This window comes from Amia ocellicauda, chromosome 15 (assembly GCF_036373705.1).
Source record: "Amia ocellicauda isolate fAmiCal2 chromosome 15, fAmiCal2.hap1, whole genome shotgun sequence".
Lineage (NCBI taxonomy): Eukaryota > Metazoa > Chordata > Actinopteri > Amiiformes > Amiidae > Amia > Amia ocellicauda.
The window spans coordinates 44,143-61,405 of record NC_089864.1 but is presented as its reverse complement, the minus strand read 5'-3'; the positions used below and the strand labels follow the sequence as shown (position 1 = coordinate 61,405).

At 45.9% G+C, this 17,263-nt stretch overlaps 1 protein-coding gene across 2 annotated transcripts; it reads right to left on the bottom strand.

The window, feature by feature from the left end:
- Positions 1 to 1,928: 1,928 nt before the first annotated feature.
- Positions 1,929 to 17,004, bottom strand: phf1 (PHD finger protein 1). 2 transcript variants are annotated; one of them, XM_066723847.1, is made up of 16 exons: positions 16,987 to 17,004; positions 15,857 to 16,308; positions 14,068 to 14,152; positions 13,734 to 13,815; positions 10,406 to 10,492; positions 9,826 to 9,920; positions 9,296 to 9,444; positions 5,491 to 5,586; positions 4,996 to 5,064; positions 4,516 to 4,639; positions 4,155 to 4,222; positions 3,699 to 3,830; positions 3,166 to 3,238; positions 2,729 to 2,841; positions 2,565 to 2,624; positions 1,929 to 2,383 (listed from the first exon to the last, which is right to left on the bottom strand). In XM_066723847.1, the coding sequence occupies exons 2-16, from the start codon at positions 15,919 to 15,921 to the stop codon at positions 2,098 to 2,100; spliced, it is 1,584 nt and encodes a 527-aa protein (XP_066579944.1). In that variant the 5' UTR covers positions 15,922 to 16,308; positions 16,987 to 17,004; the 3' UTR covers positions 1,929 to 2,097. The 2 variants fall into 2 exon arrangements, with proteins under 2 accessions (XP_066579944.1, XP_066579943.1); XM_066723846.1 differs by lacking the exon at positions 16,987 to 17,004 and adding an exon at positions 16,462 to 16,730.
- Positions 17,005 to 17,263: the final 259 nt, after the last annotated feature.

Below are 17,263 nucleotides of genomic sequence, written 5' to 3'. Positions count from 1 at the left end.
TTATTTAGTTCAGTTTTTGGTGACAATAATGAGCAGGGTTTATATTGGGGGAGGGTGGGGGGGAGGTCCTATAGACACAGAAATAAAATAATGAATTAATTAATAAACATTCCAGTGTGGCTTGTTATTTCACTGCACGCCTGAGAAACAAGCAGCTTCCATACAGAGATCTGTGAGCGAGAGAGATGGAGAGAGAGAGAGCAAAAGAGAGAGCATGAGAGAGAGAGAGAGAGAGGGAGAGAGAGCGAGAGATGGATAGAGCAAGAGAGAGAGCCTGCTGTCAGAGAGAGAGAGAGATGTGCATATTGTGCAGTAAGTGTACAGACAGATTACATAAAAAACTGGCACCCAAATAACCACTCCATTATTGACAGATGTTCCCAGATGCTCTCTGTTTAAACACTGTTCATAGACTTTAATAAGGTCTCTTCATCTCTCCCTCCCTGCCTCTCTTTCTGTGTCTCTGTTTCCCTCGCTCTGTCTCAATTCAGTTCAATTCAATGTGCATTACAGAAATTATAACAATATATCAATAATAAACAATTTCTGTGATACAGAAAACACATACATATACACTCACCTAAAGGATTATTAGGAACACCATACTAATACTGTGTTTGACCCCCTTTCACCTTCAGAACTGCCTTAATTCTACGTGGCATTGATTCAACAAGGTGCTGAAAGCATTCTTTAGAAATGTTGGCCCATATTGATAGGATAGCATCTTGCAGTTGATGGAGATTTGTGGGATGCACATCCAGGGCACGAAGCTCCCGTTCCACCACATCCCAAAGATGCTCTATTGGGTTGAGAACTGGTGACTGTGGGGGCCAGTTTAGTACAGTGAACTCATTGTCATGTTCAAGAAACCAATTTGAAATGATTCGACCTTTGTGACATGGTGCATTATCCTGCTGGAAGTAGCCATCAGAGGATGGGTACATGGTGGTCATAAAGGGATGGACATGGTCAGAAACAATGCTCAGGTAGGCCGTGGCATTTAAACGATGCCCAATTGGCACTAAGGGGCCTAAAGTGTGCCAAGAAAACATCCCCCACACCATTACACCACCACCACCAGCCTGCACAGTGGTAACAAGGCATGATGGATCCATGTTCTCATTCTGTTTACGCCAAATTCTGACTCTACCATCTGAATGTCTCAACAGAAATCGAGACTCATCAGACCAGGCAACATTTTTCCAGTCTTCAACTGTCCAATTTTGGTGAGCTTGTGCAAATTGTAGCCTCTTTTTCCTATTTGTAGTGGAGATGAGTGGTACCCGGTGGGGTCTTCTGCTGTTGTAGCCCATCCGCCTCAAGGTTGTACGTGTTGTGGCTTCACAAATGCTTTGCTGCATACCTCGGTTGTAACGAGTGGTTATTTCAGTCAAAGTTGCTCTTCTATCAGCTTGAATCAGTCGGCCCATTCTCCTCTGACCTCTAGCATCAACAAGGCATTTTCGCCCACAGGACTGCTGCATACTGGATGTTTTTCCCTTTTCACACCATTCTTTGTAAACCCTAGAAATGGTTGTGCGTGAAAATCCCAGTAACTGAGCAGATTGTAAAATACTCAGACCGGCCCGTCTGGCACCAACAACCATGTCACGCTCAAAATTGCTTAAATCACCTTTCTTTCCCATTCAGACATTCAGTTTGGAGTTCAGGAGATTGTCTTGACCAGGACCACACCCCTAAATGAATTGAAGCAACTGCCATGTGATTGGTTGGTTAGATAATTACATTAATGAGAAATTGAACAGGTATTCCTAATAATCCTTTAGGTGAGTGTACATACATATATATATATATATGTCTTTCTTCTGTCTCTGTTACTCTCTCTCTCTCTCTCTCTCTTGCTCTCTCTCTGTCTCTGTTTCTCTGTCTCTCTCTCTCTCCCCACAGTAAACACAGTGAGACAGGGGCTTGGTTCTGTGTGTTTATTGGTGTATTGCACAGAGATACAGGTTCTGTATACAGAGCTCCATGTGACAACCCCACACCCACACCCAAACAGACACTGTTACCCTCCCACTCTTTGACTATCTCCCTCTCTTTCTTTTCCATCTCTCCCCCCCTCCCCCATTCTCACTCTCAGTACACCCTCATGTTGCTCCACTCCACCAGGTACTGCACAGTGCCATCAGGGGTCACTCTCCTTGCCAGGATCCTGACTGCCTCCCCACCTCTGACCCCTGACCCGTCCACTCTGACCCCTGACCCCTGGGCACAGAGGTCACGGCGGCCGGGAGGGGGCAGCAGCGTGAGGGAGGCAGGATCCTGTTTGCGCTTGTGTTCGGGCGGCGGTGAGGACAGCCGAGAGAGTGGGGGGGGAGCAGGCGGCGGAGGGGTCGGCTGGAGACTGCAGGGGTCCTCTTCACTGAGAGAGAGGGAGGGAGTGGGAGGGTGCAGGAGGATGTTGAGAGCGATGGAGAGAGTGAGAGGGTGAAGAGAGTCCTATTATTTGCTAATATTTTATAGTGCAGTTTTATTTCTGTGTTACTACAGTGTAATTATAATGTTATTACAATGTTACAGACATACATGAATATATCACTTACCTGTAGAGCTGCAGGGCACCAGGGGGCTGGTAAGAAGCAAACATCCGTCTGGGGGGAGAGCTGGAGAGAGAGAGAGAGCGGGAGGAGGGGGAAGTGATGAGAATGATGATGATGATGATGATGATTAATATTTAGTTTTGTTGTTGCCATTGAAATTCACTGACCCAGTGTTCCGCTCCTCCAGCCGCCGGAAGTTGTACATATTAGTCCCACCCATGTAACCTTGATAACACTGGGTCAGGCTCACCGGATTGGGCATGGAGTTCTGGGGGCGGGACTTGTGTAACCAATCAGACAGTTAGAAATTAGAGAGAGAGAGAGAGAGAGAGAGAGAGAGAGAGAGAGAGGTGGGTTTAACCTTCTGCTGAACCAATCAGGATCTCACCTGTAATGGCAGAGGGAGTGGGAGAGAGCGAAAGAGGGAGAGATGGAGAGAGAGGTTGGCAGGGGGAGGGAGAGCGCAATGGAGGTAGAGAAGGATGGTGAAGAATGGGGAGGGAGGAAGGAGATAAAAACTGCAGGACATGAGATACAGAGAGTGAGCAGGAGAGGAGAGGACAGAAAGAGGAGAGTGGCAAGAGAGGGAGGCAGAGACGAGTACCTGTGTGTCTCGAAGGCGGCGGCGAGATTTCCTGGATTCGAGTTCAACTGCCTTCTGACACACTGAGAGAGGACTGACAGAGAGAGTTAAAACTGCATTATTAAACCTCTCCCCTTCTCGCATGCTGAGCAAGTCATGGGTCTGCTTTACTGGCATGACTTAACAGTGACACCAAAGCAGTTACACACCATATATATACATATAAATATATATATATATATAATATTCACAGACAAAACATTATCTACAACACAGTCATTAATACATTATAGGATTAAATGGAAGCTGGGGCTGAATACAAGAGGGACAATTATCAAATTGAATGGAAAAGAATGCTGATAATAAATTATATTCAATTATATTATATTATATACGGCGCAGCCAATTATTTGAGCTATATTTTGAAAGTAATATACATTTTATAGAACCTTCTTTTGAAAAGCTCTTCTGGCTTTTTCCTTTGGAAACTGACTAAAAGTGAAAGCTCCTTGACGCTCTCTCTCTCTCTCTCTCTCTCTCTCTTTTTTCCTCACCTTCTCCTGTTTTTAATGACGGCTGGGGGGTCTGGGGTAAGGGGTGAAGGGTCAGAGGTCAGGGGGGGTGGGGCTCGGATCTGTAGCCCGAAGAGACACTTTTTCTTCTTTATCTCCTTCCCCGAGACAAACCTGTGGAACAAGAGAAGAAGAGGAGAGGAGAGACTCTGAGTAACACTCTACATCCCTGTCGTCTGTTTTATGCACACAGTGCAGTGCAGTGTACATACACAGTGCAGTGTACATACAGACACAGTGCAGTGTATATAGAGACATAGGCGGACTGGCCATCGATCAATTCTGGCACTTTGTTGTGACCCAGACTTCACCAGCTGTCGCCCCCCTAGGTAAAAGTCCAGGGCTGTTTTTTGGTCCCAGTCCGCCTCTGTTTACAGACACAGTGTAGTGTACATACAGAAACAGTACAGTATATATACAGACACAGTGTAGTGTCACCTGTCTTTGTGGGAGTTCAGTGCATTCAGGAGATTGTGACACCGATCCTGCCTGGGAGTGTCTGACAGCTGAGAGAGAAAGGGAAAGAAAGAGATAGAGAGGGACAGCGATATGAAAGGGGTCAATACAGAAACACTGACCAACTGGACCTCATTGCCAGTGTTGTGCGTTTAGCTGTGCTGCAATTAATGAACTGGTTAATTGGTTAATTTATTAATTGGCATGGTGCAGGGCTGCCTGTGCCAAAGTGTGTGTTGTGTGTTGTTTTTAATTGTATTGTATGGTGTATGTTTGTTTTCATGTCACAAAGTGTGTTTTGTCAATATTTATGTGGTGTCTGTGTGTCACGCGCAGGGCTGACCGGACCAAGCAGCAGGGAGTCCCAGTTCTCATTGGCGAAGGACAGGATCTCTCGCTCGAAGTGGAAATACTTCCTCTTACAGCAGAGAGACAGGTGGTACAGCAGCAAGTGGGCCAGGTCAACCCTGCAGCAAAAAATGTATAACATTGTAATAGCACTGTGAGACACTGCAGTAACGCAAAACCAGTGTGATTACAGCAGGAAACACATATAGCAGCAACAGCAGCAGTGACAGACATACAGATACAGTCACACAGACACACAGACACAGAAACAATCACACAGACACACAGACACAGACACACAGACACACAGACACAGTCACAGTCACACACAGACACATAGACACACACACAAAGACACACACAGTCACACACAGTCACACACAGCAGGAGTCACACAGACACAGAAAGACACAGACACACACACACACACACACACACACACACACACACTCAGACACATACACACAGACAGTACCAGTTCATGGGCAGTCTGCTGATGGTCTCAGCCCCTTTAGTGCAGACAGAGCACTGGAACTGATAGAACCTGTGGAGAAAGAGGGAGAGATGAGTTCTGTGTCACCATTCTGACATTAATAGAGTACAAACCTGTCCCTGACACACACACACACTCACACACACGCACATAACACACACACAGACTCACAGAGACACACACACCAAGGCACTCTCTCCCTCTCTCCCTGTGACACTAACATGCACAGGAAATTAGATCTGATCAAGTGCCGACCGGGGGGAGGGGGGTGTAAAATGTATATTATTATTGTTCCCACGCCCTGGTCCTGAGCACTGGAACTGTCTGTCAATGCCGTGGCAACACTGATGTCAATTAGTCATGCCAATTAAGCCAATTTGTTTTAATTTAATTGAGTTAATTTGAGAGTGAGAGGCCAGCTTCATGGCTGGCATTAGCGTGATGAGGTAGCTTGTCCTTCTCTCTCCCCTCTCTCACCTGTCTCCGTACAGCAGGGGTTTGCTCAGACACTGGGTACACGCCTCATGGAACCACTGGCCACAGCTGCCACACTGTAGCATCTTCAGATTCCACCTGCGCAGAGAGACAGTCAGACAGACAGACAGTCAGTCAGTGTGTCAGTCAGTCAGTCAGTCAGTCAGTGTATCAGTGTGTCAGTCAGTCAGTCAGTCAGTCAGTGTGTCAGTCAGTGTTTCAGTGTGTCAGTCAGTCAGTCCTATTTAATACAGCTCCATCTCAGTGCACACACTGACACCATAACTGACACACACATAGATGTGCTCACCTTGACTGAGACCTGGTTAAGACCAGACGACACTATTCCATTAGTAGAAGCCTCCCCTAATGACTACTCTTACTGCCAGAAGGCCCGTGCAACAGGCCGCGGGGGGGGGCTGGCCACCATCTACCGCATAGACCTGCGCCTCTACTGAGCCATTAGACAGCTTCACATCTTTTGAAATTCACCAGGTAGAATTTAGGCTTAATCCACCTCTTCAGTTTATAGCTATTTATAGGCCACCAGGCCCCTATTCCTTTTTTATGACTGAATTTAGCAATCTCTTATCTGACTTAGCCATACATTATGATAAACTCATTATTTTGGGGGAATTTAACATACATATTGACATTAAAGACGACCTCCTCACTGTTAGTGTCTTGTCCCTATTGGAGTCTGTAGGCTTCACTCAGCATGTATCTGGACCCACACATCATCACAATCACACACTAGATCTAGTTATTACCCGTGGGGTACAGATTCACAACCTAATAATATCACCCCAAAACCAGTCGATTTCTGACCACTGCCTTATTACATTTGAGCTGCCTGGAGTAGAATTAGACACACAGGAGAGGAATATAGAAACTCGCTGCCTAAATCCCTCTGCTATTCATAAATTCACTACCCTGTTGCCAAATGCTAGCTTTATCAAAACAGGATCTGCAGATGAATTATTAAATTATTTCAACAATACACTAAGCACTGCCTTAGATACAGTAGCCCCATTAAGGACACGACAAATTAAACCAACAAAACACTCACCATGGTTTGACGAACACACTCGCTCACTTAAAACACAATGCCATAGATGTGAGCGTAAATGGAGAGAAACAAAACTAGAGGTCTTCCACATGGCATGGAATGACAGTATAGTAAGATACAAGCAGCCCTGTCCTCTGCTAGATCTGCCTACTACTCCAATTTAATAGAGACTCATATGAATAGCCCGCGTTTTCTTTTTAATACAATAGCGACACTTACTAACCAGCAGGTAAAGCCTTCAGAGGTCATTCCCCCCATTTCACCTGTAGTGACTTCATGGATCATTTCAATAGCAAAGTTAACAGCATTAGAAAACAGATAGAACAGGAAACACACACAGATACTATAGCCAACACATGCAGTCCTTCACAGCCCCTGCCTACCTTGAACTCGTTTAACGTAGTAAATCACCTTAAGTCTCCTTAATTACTAAAATGAAAACAACAACCTGCGCACTAGACCCTATACCCACTAAACTGCTAAAACAATCTCTGCCATTAATTATTCACAGAATACACAATATTATTAATGTCTCTTTATCCTCAGGATCTGTTCCTGATTCATTTAAAATAGCTGTAATTAAACCACTTCTTGAGAAACTTCAATCAGGCTTCCGTTATGGCCATAGTACAGAAACGGCCCTGTTCAAAGTATTGAATGACGTGTTTCAATCCTCCGACGTAGGGCACGCCAGTGTTATTATTTTATTAGACTTAAGTGCGGCTTTTGACACAATCGACAACAAAATCTTGATACACCGCTTAGAAAACCGTATTGGCCTGTCTCGCAATGTGCTTTCATGGTTTAAATCATATCTGTCAAACAGACTCCAATATGTACAGATTAACGAGAACCACTCAAACGTAACTGAGGTTAAGTACGGAGTCCCACAGGGCTCAGTCCTCGGACCTATACTTTTTTCATTATACATGCTCCCTTTAGGTGATATCATTCGACGACATGATATTAACTTTCACAGTTAAAAAGACGACACACAATTAAATCTATCAGTAAATCCTAACAACACTCCAGTATTGGCTTATCTTCACTGGCTGCCCGTGCGCTACAGGATACAATTTAAAGTTATCTTATTAACATTTAAAGCACTAAAGGGACTGGCACCTCCCTACCTAAAAGATCTCCTTATCGAATACACTCCAGGTCGGCCACTGAGATCACAGGAAGCTGCTTAAGAAAAGTGCAGGTCAACACATGGCCCTAAAGGTCAGCACTGGGCCCTGGAGGGCAACACTGGGTCATGGCAGTCAGCACTGGGCTCTGGAGGGCAACACTAGGCCCTGGAGGTCCACAAAACCATAATCACGATCTTCCTGAAAAAATGTCAAAAACAGAAATACAGGTTCACAGTGAACAGCACCAACCTAAACCTAACCAGCATGCCAAGAAAAGCGCAGGTGGTAGAGCATTCAGTTATAGGGCCCCGAAGCTGTGGAACGATCTTCCAGCCAATGTAAGAGATGCCCCCTCTGTCTTAGCCTTTAAATCACGGCTGAAGACTCATCTGTTTAGTCTCTGTTTTTCTAGCCCATAGTGCCGCCGGTGTGCCATGGACATGCAATGCACAACTGTCTTTGGAAATGTCCTACACTACATGACCAGTATCTGAGCACGACTGCCCACTTGTCTTCCAGCAACAGCCTCCTCTGAGGGTCCAGCGAGGCACCTCGTCCCCCACCATGGAAGTCTGATGAGGCACAACCCATCCCAGCAGCACCTCACCACGGAGGGTCAACGGGGCATTCACACCCAAGGTTTGATGAGCCATCGCAACCCAAAACCTGTTGATGGTCCAACCCCCTCAACCCCAATGGCCAGCGAGAGGCCTCCTCCAGAGGGAAGAGCACAGCCAGCAGCACCGATAAAGAACTTTCTGATCTCCTTGCTGCTGTAATAACTACACTGCCTGGAGGGGAGGCCACCATTAGGCCTAATCCCTAAGCCGTGGACCCCCAGAGATTAATTTTCTCCTACATGCCATCCATAGGAGTTTTTAGTTTTTCTCTCCTCCATGCCTAAATGGTTTATTTACTTAAATGTTCACTCACTTTATTCAAGATCATGTCAAATGTTTACAGGTCTATATTTGATTTTATTGTATTTATGTTTTTTATTTTGGTATACGTTTCTTGTATGTTTACCAGTCTGTAAACCACTCTGTGGCTACCCTGTGAAGGGCGCTATACAAATAAAAATTGATTGATTGATTGACACACTGCACACACACAGTACACACCGTGCACTGATTGCACACACACTGCACACAGGATGACGAGTGTGTCAGTCAGTGTATCAGTCAGTTAGTCAGTCAGTCAGTGTGTCAGTCAGTGTTTCAGTCAGTCAGTCGGTGTATCACTCAGTCAGTGAGTGTGTCAGTCAGTCAGTCAGTGTATCAGTAAGTCAGTCAGTGTGTCGGTCAGTCAATCAGTCAGTCAATGTATCAGTCAGTCAGTCAGTCAGTGTGTCAGTCAGTCAGTCAGTCAGTCAGTCCTATTTAATACAGCTGCTTCTCAGGGCACACACTGCACACACACAGTACACACCGTGCACTGATTGCACACACACTGCACACAGGATGACGAGCACACATGAATTACACAGTTTGTGTTGTGCTGTGTTGTGTTGATATGCTGTGCTCAGTGGGTTTTCTAACAAGACTCTCCCGTCACAATCAGCGGTGTCTGATTTCACTGGTCATCGGCCATGGTGGCTGTCACTCACTCTCCTGGGCCCGCGCAGTAGCAGTAACACTGCTGCTGATTGGTCAGGTGCTGCGGGTCCCAGTCCAGAGCTGCCAGCCGATAGGGCAGCTGCTGCTTCATGGCCTGCATGAGCCGGGCGAAGCGGCCTCTCTTCATAGCGCCCCCTCTCTGCCAGGAAGACAAAGTGCCAAAGTCATCATCATTATCATAGTCATTATTAATAATAATAATATTATTGTAGGAGTAGTACTAGTATGGTAGCAGCAGCAGTATTTGTATTATTATAATATACTCCCCTCTCAATCACTAGATTATATCTGTTCTACTCCCAGTCTCTCTCTCTCTCTCTCTCTCTCTCTCTGATACATATATATATATATATATATATATATATCTCGCTCTCTACCCCTCTCTCTCTCTCTCTCTCTCTCTGTATGTATACAGTCATGTCCAGTGAGTCAGTAAGTCAGTCAGTCAGTCAGTGTATTAACCCCTCTCTCTCTCAGGGTGATTAGGCTGTGTTAATTCAATTTAATTTGTGTTAATTGCCTTTGTTGCCACGGCGAAGACGCACTGTCTGCAGACCCAGCTGTGGGCGTCGGCCTCGGGCTCAACAGGGGGGGTGTGGCACTGGGGGTGGAACCCTGACAAACACAATAAAACAATAACACTATATCACAAGGATATAACACAATAACACAACACAGTAACACATTAAAACTGTATCACAATAACATCATAACACAGTAACAAAATAACACACAACACAGAAACACACAGTACTGCTGCTGTTAATAGTATTATGCACTGTATTTAACTCGGCTTCCTTGTGCTCCTGTGAACTTTAGTATTGTTATTACTACTGTTTTACTGCGATGCCCCCTTTAGCACATACTGTGACTCTGTGATGTCGGCACTCATCGCTTGAGTACTGGGATGTGCGTTATCGTATTGTGTACCGACTGTATTACTGCACTTCTGAAACAAGTATTTCTTGTGTGGACTGTAAGTCACCCTGGAAAATGATATTATTATAATAGCAGTATGTCATATTATTATTAGTTACAGTTTACAGTTCATTGTTGATTATGTGTGTTTATTATGGGCTGTGTGCAGTCGGGGGAGTTACCGTGGTGACACTTGTGACAGTGGAAGAGCGGTTCCTTGAGGGGCGGAGCCTCACACACACAACACACGCCCTCCGACGCTGTGGCAACTGCAAGAGGACGGGGGTAGAAAAAGGTGTTAATGCAGACTTTAAGGAATAAAACAATCTGAAGCTGGGGAAACTCCACCCTGGTAATATTCCACAGTTTATAGTCTTCTCCTCAAATGCTCTTGGGTGTTGTCCTAATTCACAGGAGGTAAATGCAGATGGCTGAGGGAGGGGGGTACGAGTGAGGGGAACCAAAGTTGTTACACTAGAGTGTGGGAGAATGGGTGAGGCTCCATTGTCACTTTGTGTGGCCACCCTGGAAGGTGGAGATAGACAGGGGTTCATCTTGGTATCTGTTCTGCCTCGCTGTACCCAGTGTGCTCTATATTCTATACTAAATCACATTTAACCTGAATTTTCTTAGTTCCAGTCACTTCTACAGGAGGTTCAATTTTCTTACACAGACACACTGACTGATTGACAGCGAGAGAGGAGTGGAAGAGATGGAGGAGTAAGAGGGTGAGAGAGAGGGATGGCGAGAGTGAGAGAGACTCCAGCAGCACCTGGACACAAGGCAGCGCTACAGCAGGGCCAGGGACCTGAAGGTCAACACTGGGCCCTAGAGGTCAGTACTGGGCCCTGGAGGGCAACACTAAGCCCTGGAGCTCAACACTGGGCCCTGGGGGCAACACTAAGCCCTGGTGGTCAACACTGGGCCCTGGAGGGCAACACTAAGCCCTGGAGGGCAACACATGGCCCAAGAGGTCAGCACTGGGCCCTGGAGGGCAACACTAGGCCCTGGAGGGCAACACATGGCCCAAGAGGTCAGCACTGGGCCCTGGAGGTCAACACTAGGCCCTGGAGGGCAACACATGGCCCAAGAGGTCAGCACTGGGCCCTGGAGGGCAACTCTAGGCCCTGGAGGTCAACACTAGGCCCTGGAGGGCAACACTAGGCCCTGGAGGGCAACACATGGCCCAAGAGGTCAGCACTGGGCCCTGGAGGGCAACACTAGGCCCTGGAGGTCAGCACTAAGACCTAGAGGGCAACACTAGGCCGTGGAAGGCAACACAGGGCCATGGAGGTCAACACATGGCCCTAAAGGTCAGCACTGGGCCCTGGAGGGCAACACTGGGTCATGGAGGTCAACACTGGGCCCTGGAGGGCAACACTGGGCCCTGGAGGTCCACAAAACCATAATCACGATCTTCCTGAAAAAATGTCCAAAACAGAAATACAGGTTCACAGTGAACAGCACCAGCCTAAACCTATCCAGCATGCCAAGCAGAAAAGGGCTGCAGCTGCACAGAAGACCCCAAGAAGTGCATAGGAGAGCCCTGAAATACTGGCTGCACATGAAACACAGAGTCCCTCAGCACAGCACCCTGAGGCAGCAGGAATGCCCCCCACACACAGACACCCACAGCTGGGCCTGAGGCACTGAGCTGCTGAGCAGCCAGGGCAGGAGACAGACCCTAAGTCCAACCCCTCTCTGCAGCACTGAACTCCAGCTACATCAGCACTAGGCTGAACCAATCACACAGCACAACATGCTGGAGTGACACTGAGAAGAGGACACGGCCCCACAGACCACCTGACCCAGGTCACAGACCCCACGCTGAGACAGATCACCTAACACAGGTCCTAACACAGGTCACAGACCCCACGCTGAGATAGACCACCTGACACAGGTCACAGACCCCAAGCCCCCACAGACCATCTGACCCAGGTCACAGACCCCACACTTAGACAGACCACCTGATAAGGCCACAGACTCAGCAATCACAGCCTGGAGGTGGAGGCTGGATGACACAGGCAGACCTGGACTCCCAGAGACAGATGCCCGTGTGGACAGTGTGGGTCTGGAGAGGGAGAAACAGAGGCACCAAATTCACACAGGTCAGAGACGCCTTCTTCCCCAGATTCACAGCAGAGCCCCGACTCCCCAGCTCAGCACACCACAGCCAGCCACAGGGCCAAAGAGCAACACAACCATGTCTCCTCACCACCCACAACAACACAGCCATGTGTCCTCACCACCAACAACAACACAACCATGTCTCCTCACCACCAACAACAACACAGCCATGTCTCCACACCACCACCAACAACACAGCCATGTCTCCTCACAACCATCAACAACACAGCCATGTATCCACAACAACAACAACACAGCCATGTCTCCTCACCACCAACAACACCAACACACAGCCATGTCTCCTCACCATCACCAACAACAACACAGCCATGTCTCCTCACCACCACCAACAACAACACAGCCATGTCTCCTCACCCACAACAACATAGCCATGTCTCCTTACCAACACCAAGACCAATACACAGCCATGTCTCCTCACCAACAACAACAACAACACTGCCATGTCTCCTCACCAACACCAAGACCAACACAGCCATGTCTCCTCACCATCACCAACAACAACATAGCCATGTCTCCTCACCAACACCAACAACAACACAGCCATGTCTCCTCACCAACACCAAGACCAACACAGCCATGTCTCCTCACCCACAACACCAAAAACATAGCCATGTCTCCTCACCAACACCAACAACAACACAGCCATGTCTCCTCACCAACACCAAGACCAACACAGCCATGTCTCCTCACCCACAACACCAAAAACACAGCCATGTCTCCTCATCACCACCAACACCAACACAGCCATGTCTCCTCACCAACACCAACAACAACACAGCCATATCTCCTCACCATCACCAAGACCAACACACAGCCATGTCTCCTGACCCACAACAACACAGCACACCAACCCTGTAAAGGTTGGACATGTAGAATAGCTGTGCACTGTTAAATTATTTAACTCTTATTTTATATCTCATTGTATTTATTTCTATTATCTTTACTGTGTCTGAAAATGCTTTGGCAACACTTGTGTAAACTTGTCTTGCCTATAAAACTCTTTTTGAATTTTAATTTGAGAGACTATTTATTTTAAATCCTGTTTATTATATAAAAAAACTAAAACTAAAAACATTTTTATTTTCCATTGCGATGTGAAGCAGCAGTCAGCAGAGCACACTTTTCCCACAGTGCTCATCAGCACAGAGTTAAAGCTCCAGAGTCCACATTCACAAGTGTGCACTGCCTCCCATCCACCCTGCGCACACAGGAGACACACACAGGAGTGGAGGGGCTGACAGAGAGGGAGTAATGGAGGGGCGAGAGAGGGGGAGACATTATACAGGAGTGGAGGGAGGGAGAGAGATGGTGGGGGTGTTGGTACAGGTGGACAGAAGGGGAAGAGAGGGAGACATTTCATACAGGAGTGGATGTCTTTCCTCAGGACCCAGAACTCCGAGTGGTCCTCAAACCTCACGAGACAACACTGCCTCACACCATCCACCTGGAGAGAGACACAGAAAGAGAAGGAATTACTAATGACTAACTGAAACACACACACACCGATACACACACAATACAGTCATACACACACACTACTGTACAGATAGAAAGACAGTTCAGACAGACAATACAGACAGACACACGTCAAGACAGACACTTACACAAGCACATGCACAGACACACAATTCAGTATAGATACACAAACACCCAAACTCACACATGCACACATACACACTCTTAAACACTAACTCACTCTCTTGACGTTGCCCAGGTACAGAAGCCCATCACTCCATCGCGCCAGAACATCATCACCTTCGCTGACCCCCCACACAGCCATACTGGGTGAACGAGAGAGAAAGAGAGAGAGAGAGAGATATGCACTTTCTCCTGCTCTGCACAAAATACTCCTAAAAGGGAAACACATGTTCATGGCAGAAGTGAGGCGTATGGGTTGGGGTGTGCTGTTGTACCCTTGTTCAGGGTGCTTTACCTGGATTGCTCCAGTTGGGTGTATAAAACATAAGAACATAAGAACATAAGACAGTGTCCAGTCGAGAGGAGCCCATTCGCCCCATCGTGCTCGTTTGGTGTCCATTAATAACTAAGTGATCAAGGATCCTATCCAGTCTGTTCTTGAATGTTCCCAAATTGTCTCTTCAGCCACATCGGTGGGGAGTTTGTTCAGATTGTGACGCCTCTCTGTGAAGAAGTGTCTCCTGTTTTCTGTCTTGAATGTCTTGAAACCCAATTTCCATTTGTGTCACCGGGTGCGTGTGTCCCTGCTGATCTGGAAAAGCTCCTCTGGTTTGATGTGGTCGATGCCTTTCATGATTTTGAAGACTTGGATCAAGTCCCCACGTAGTCTCCTCTGTTCCAGGGTGAAAAGGTTCAGTTCCTCAGTCTCTCAGTAGGACATTCCCTTCGGACCTGGAATAAGTCTGGTTGCTCTCCTCTGAACTGCCTCTAGAGCAGCGATATCTTTCTTGAAGTGTGGAGCCCAGAACTGTCCACAGTATCCAGATGAGCTCTAACTAGTGCATTGTACAGTCTGAACATTACTGCCCTTGTTCTCAATTCTACACTTTTGACAATATACCCTGTATAAATGGGTAACTGTAAATAAGAATACTGTGAAATTAATTGGAAGTTGCCCTCGATATGTACGTCTGCTAAGAAATATAAAATAATATGAATACTAATAAATTCAGCAGGTCCCCCCAGCGCTTCACACAGATGACTGAGGCAGAAACCCAGTCCGCCCTGCTGGGTGAGGGACACACAGCTTCCAGTGCCCAGGATACAGCTGCCTGCCCCGGACACAGGGGGCGCCAGTGAGCTCCTGCCATAGGGCACAGGAGAGAGGAGATCTGCAATATTGTAACTGCACATACAACTCCTTCTGTTTTACTCTAATTACCAGGTTATATTATTATGTATATTTCTGTAAACATATGTGTACATTTTTTTTCTCTTTATCATTCTTCATTACTATTCATGTATCTATTTATTATCTGTATTTCCTTTTGTACCACTTTGGCAATAAATTATATATGGCATGCCAATAAATTACCTTGGATTGAATTGAATTAAATGGAGAGAGAGAGGAGAAGGAGAGCAGGAGAGAGAAGGCTATGGAATACACTAATTACAATAAAGAAACACTACATTCATATTCTTCTTATTATTGTTACTATATTATTATTATTATTATTATTATTATTATTATTATTATTATTATTATTATATTAACACCAATACAATTATTTAAATATTTAACTAAAGAGTAACATATTTAAAGTTGCCTAGAAATACAATGTTACTTAAACACAGATTTATAATAATAATAATAATAATAATAATAATAATAATAATAATAATAATAATATGACAAGGTGGAGGACACTGATACACAATACACTGTACACACAGTATAGAAACGAGAAGGACAGACAGGCACAAACAAACACACAGACAGATACACGTACACACAGACACAAACATAGAGTCAAACTGACAGACATACAGACAGACACAGACGGTACCTGTTAAAGTCGCTCGCTTCCTCCAGCGTCCGTCCGTCGGTGGAACTAACTGACAAACCCGACATCAAACTCTCGCTCTCTATCTTTCTATCTCTCTATCTCTCTATCTACCGCTCTAACTTATCTGTCTATATCTGACACATCGTGTCTGCGTCCGTGTGTCCGTCTGTGTGTCAGTGTGTCAGTCAGTCAAGCCGTCAGTGTCACAGTACCAGTATTGCTGTGCCTCTCTCTCTCTCTCTCTCTCTCTGCGTGTCAGTCTGTCTGTAAATCAGTCCTGTCCTCTCTCTCTGAGTGTCTGTCTGTCTGTCTGTCTGTCAGTCCTGTCCTCTCTCTGCGCGTTGTCGTACAGGCGCGTTTAAAGATCCGCCTTGCAGGAGTCCGCCGGAGACGCCATCGCCTCTCTCTCGACTTGTTGTGACGCAGAGATAAAACGGAGACGGAGAAGTGAACTGAAATGAGAGAGAGAGAGAGAGAGAGAGAGAGGAAGGAAGGCGGTATAAATCCGACGATGCGCTTAGATACAAAAAGACAGACAGACACATGTACTTGTGTCACATTGCGCATTATATCTGTAGGAAACACACTGATATACACACACTTACTCTCTCTCTCTCCCCCCTCCCTCTCTCTCTCTCTCTCTCTCTCTCTCTCTCTCCATCTCTCTCTCTCTCTCTCTGACACGCACACACACACTTACCATTACTCACACACTGATACAAACTTACACACTAATACACTCACACACTGATACACACTTACACACTGATATATACACACACTGATACACACACACTCTGGTATTCACATACTCACGCACTAATACACACACACACATTCACATACTCACACACATACTCACGCACTAATACACACACACACATTCACATACTCACACACATACTCACGCACTAATACACACACACACATTCACATACACACATACTCACGCACTAATACACACACACACACATTCACATACTCACACACTAATACACACACACACACATTCACATACTCACACACATACTCACGCACTAATACACACACACATTCACATACTAACACACTAATACACACACAATAATACACACACACACATTCACATACTCACACACTAATACACTCACTGATGTCGGTACTGCAGGCTGTCCACAGAGGACCTCATGTGCATCATGTCTGTGCTTGTTACCTCTTTGAACTAGGATGTGTGATGTGCTTTGTATTTTATATGAATTGTACTACTGCACTTTTGTAATTCTTAAATTGTGCTTTTTATTGATTATACGGCTGTACTTTTGTTTTGCTGTAATCTTTAACTTTGTAATGCTATGTAAATTGTAAGTTGCCCTGAAAAAGGGTGTCTGCTAATAAATAAATACAATATAACATTATTATTATTATTAT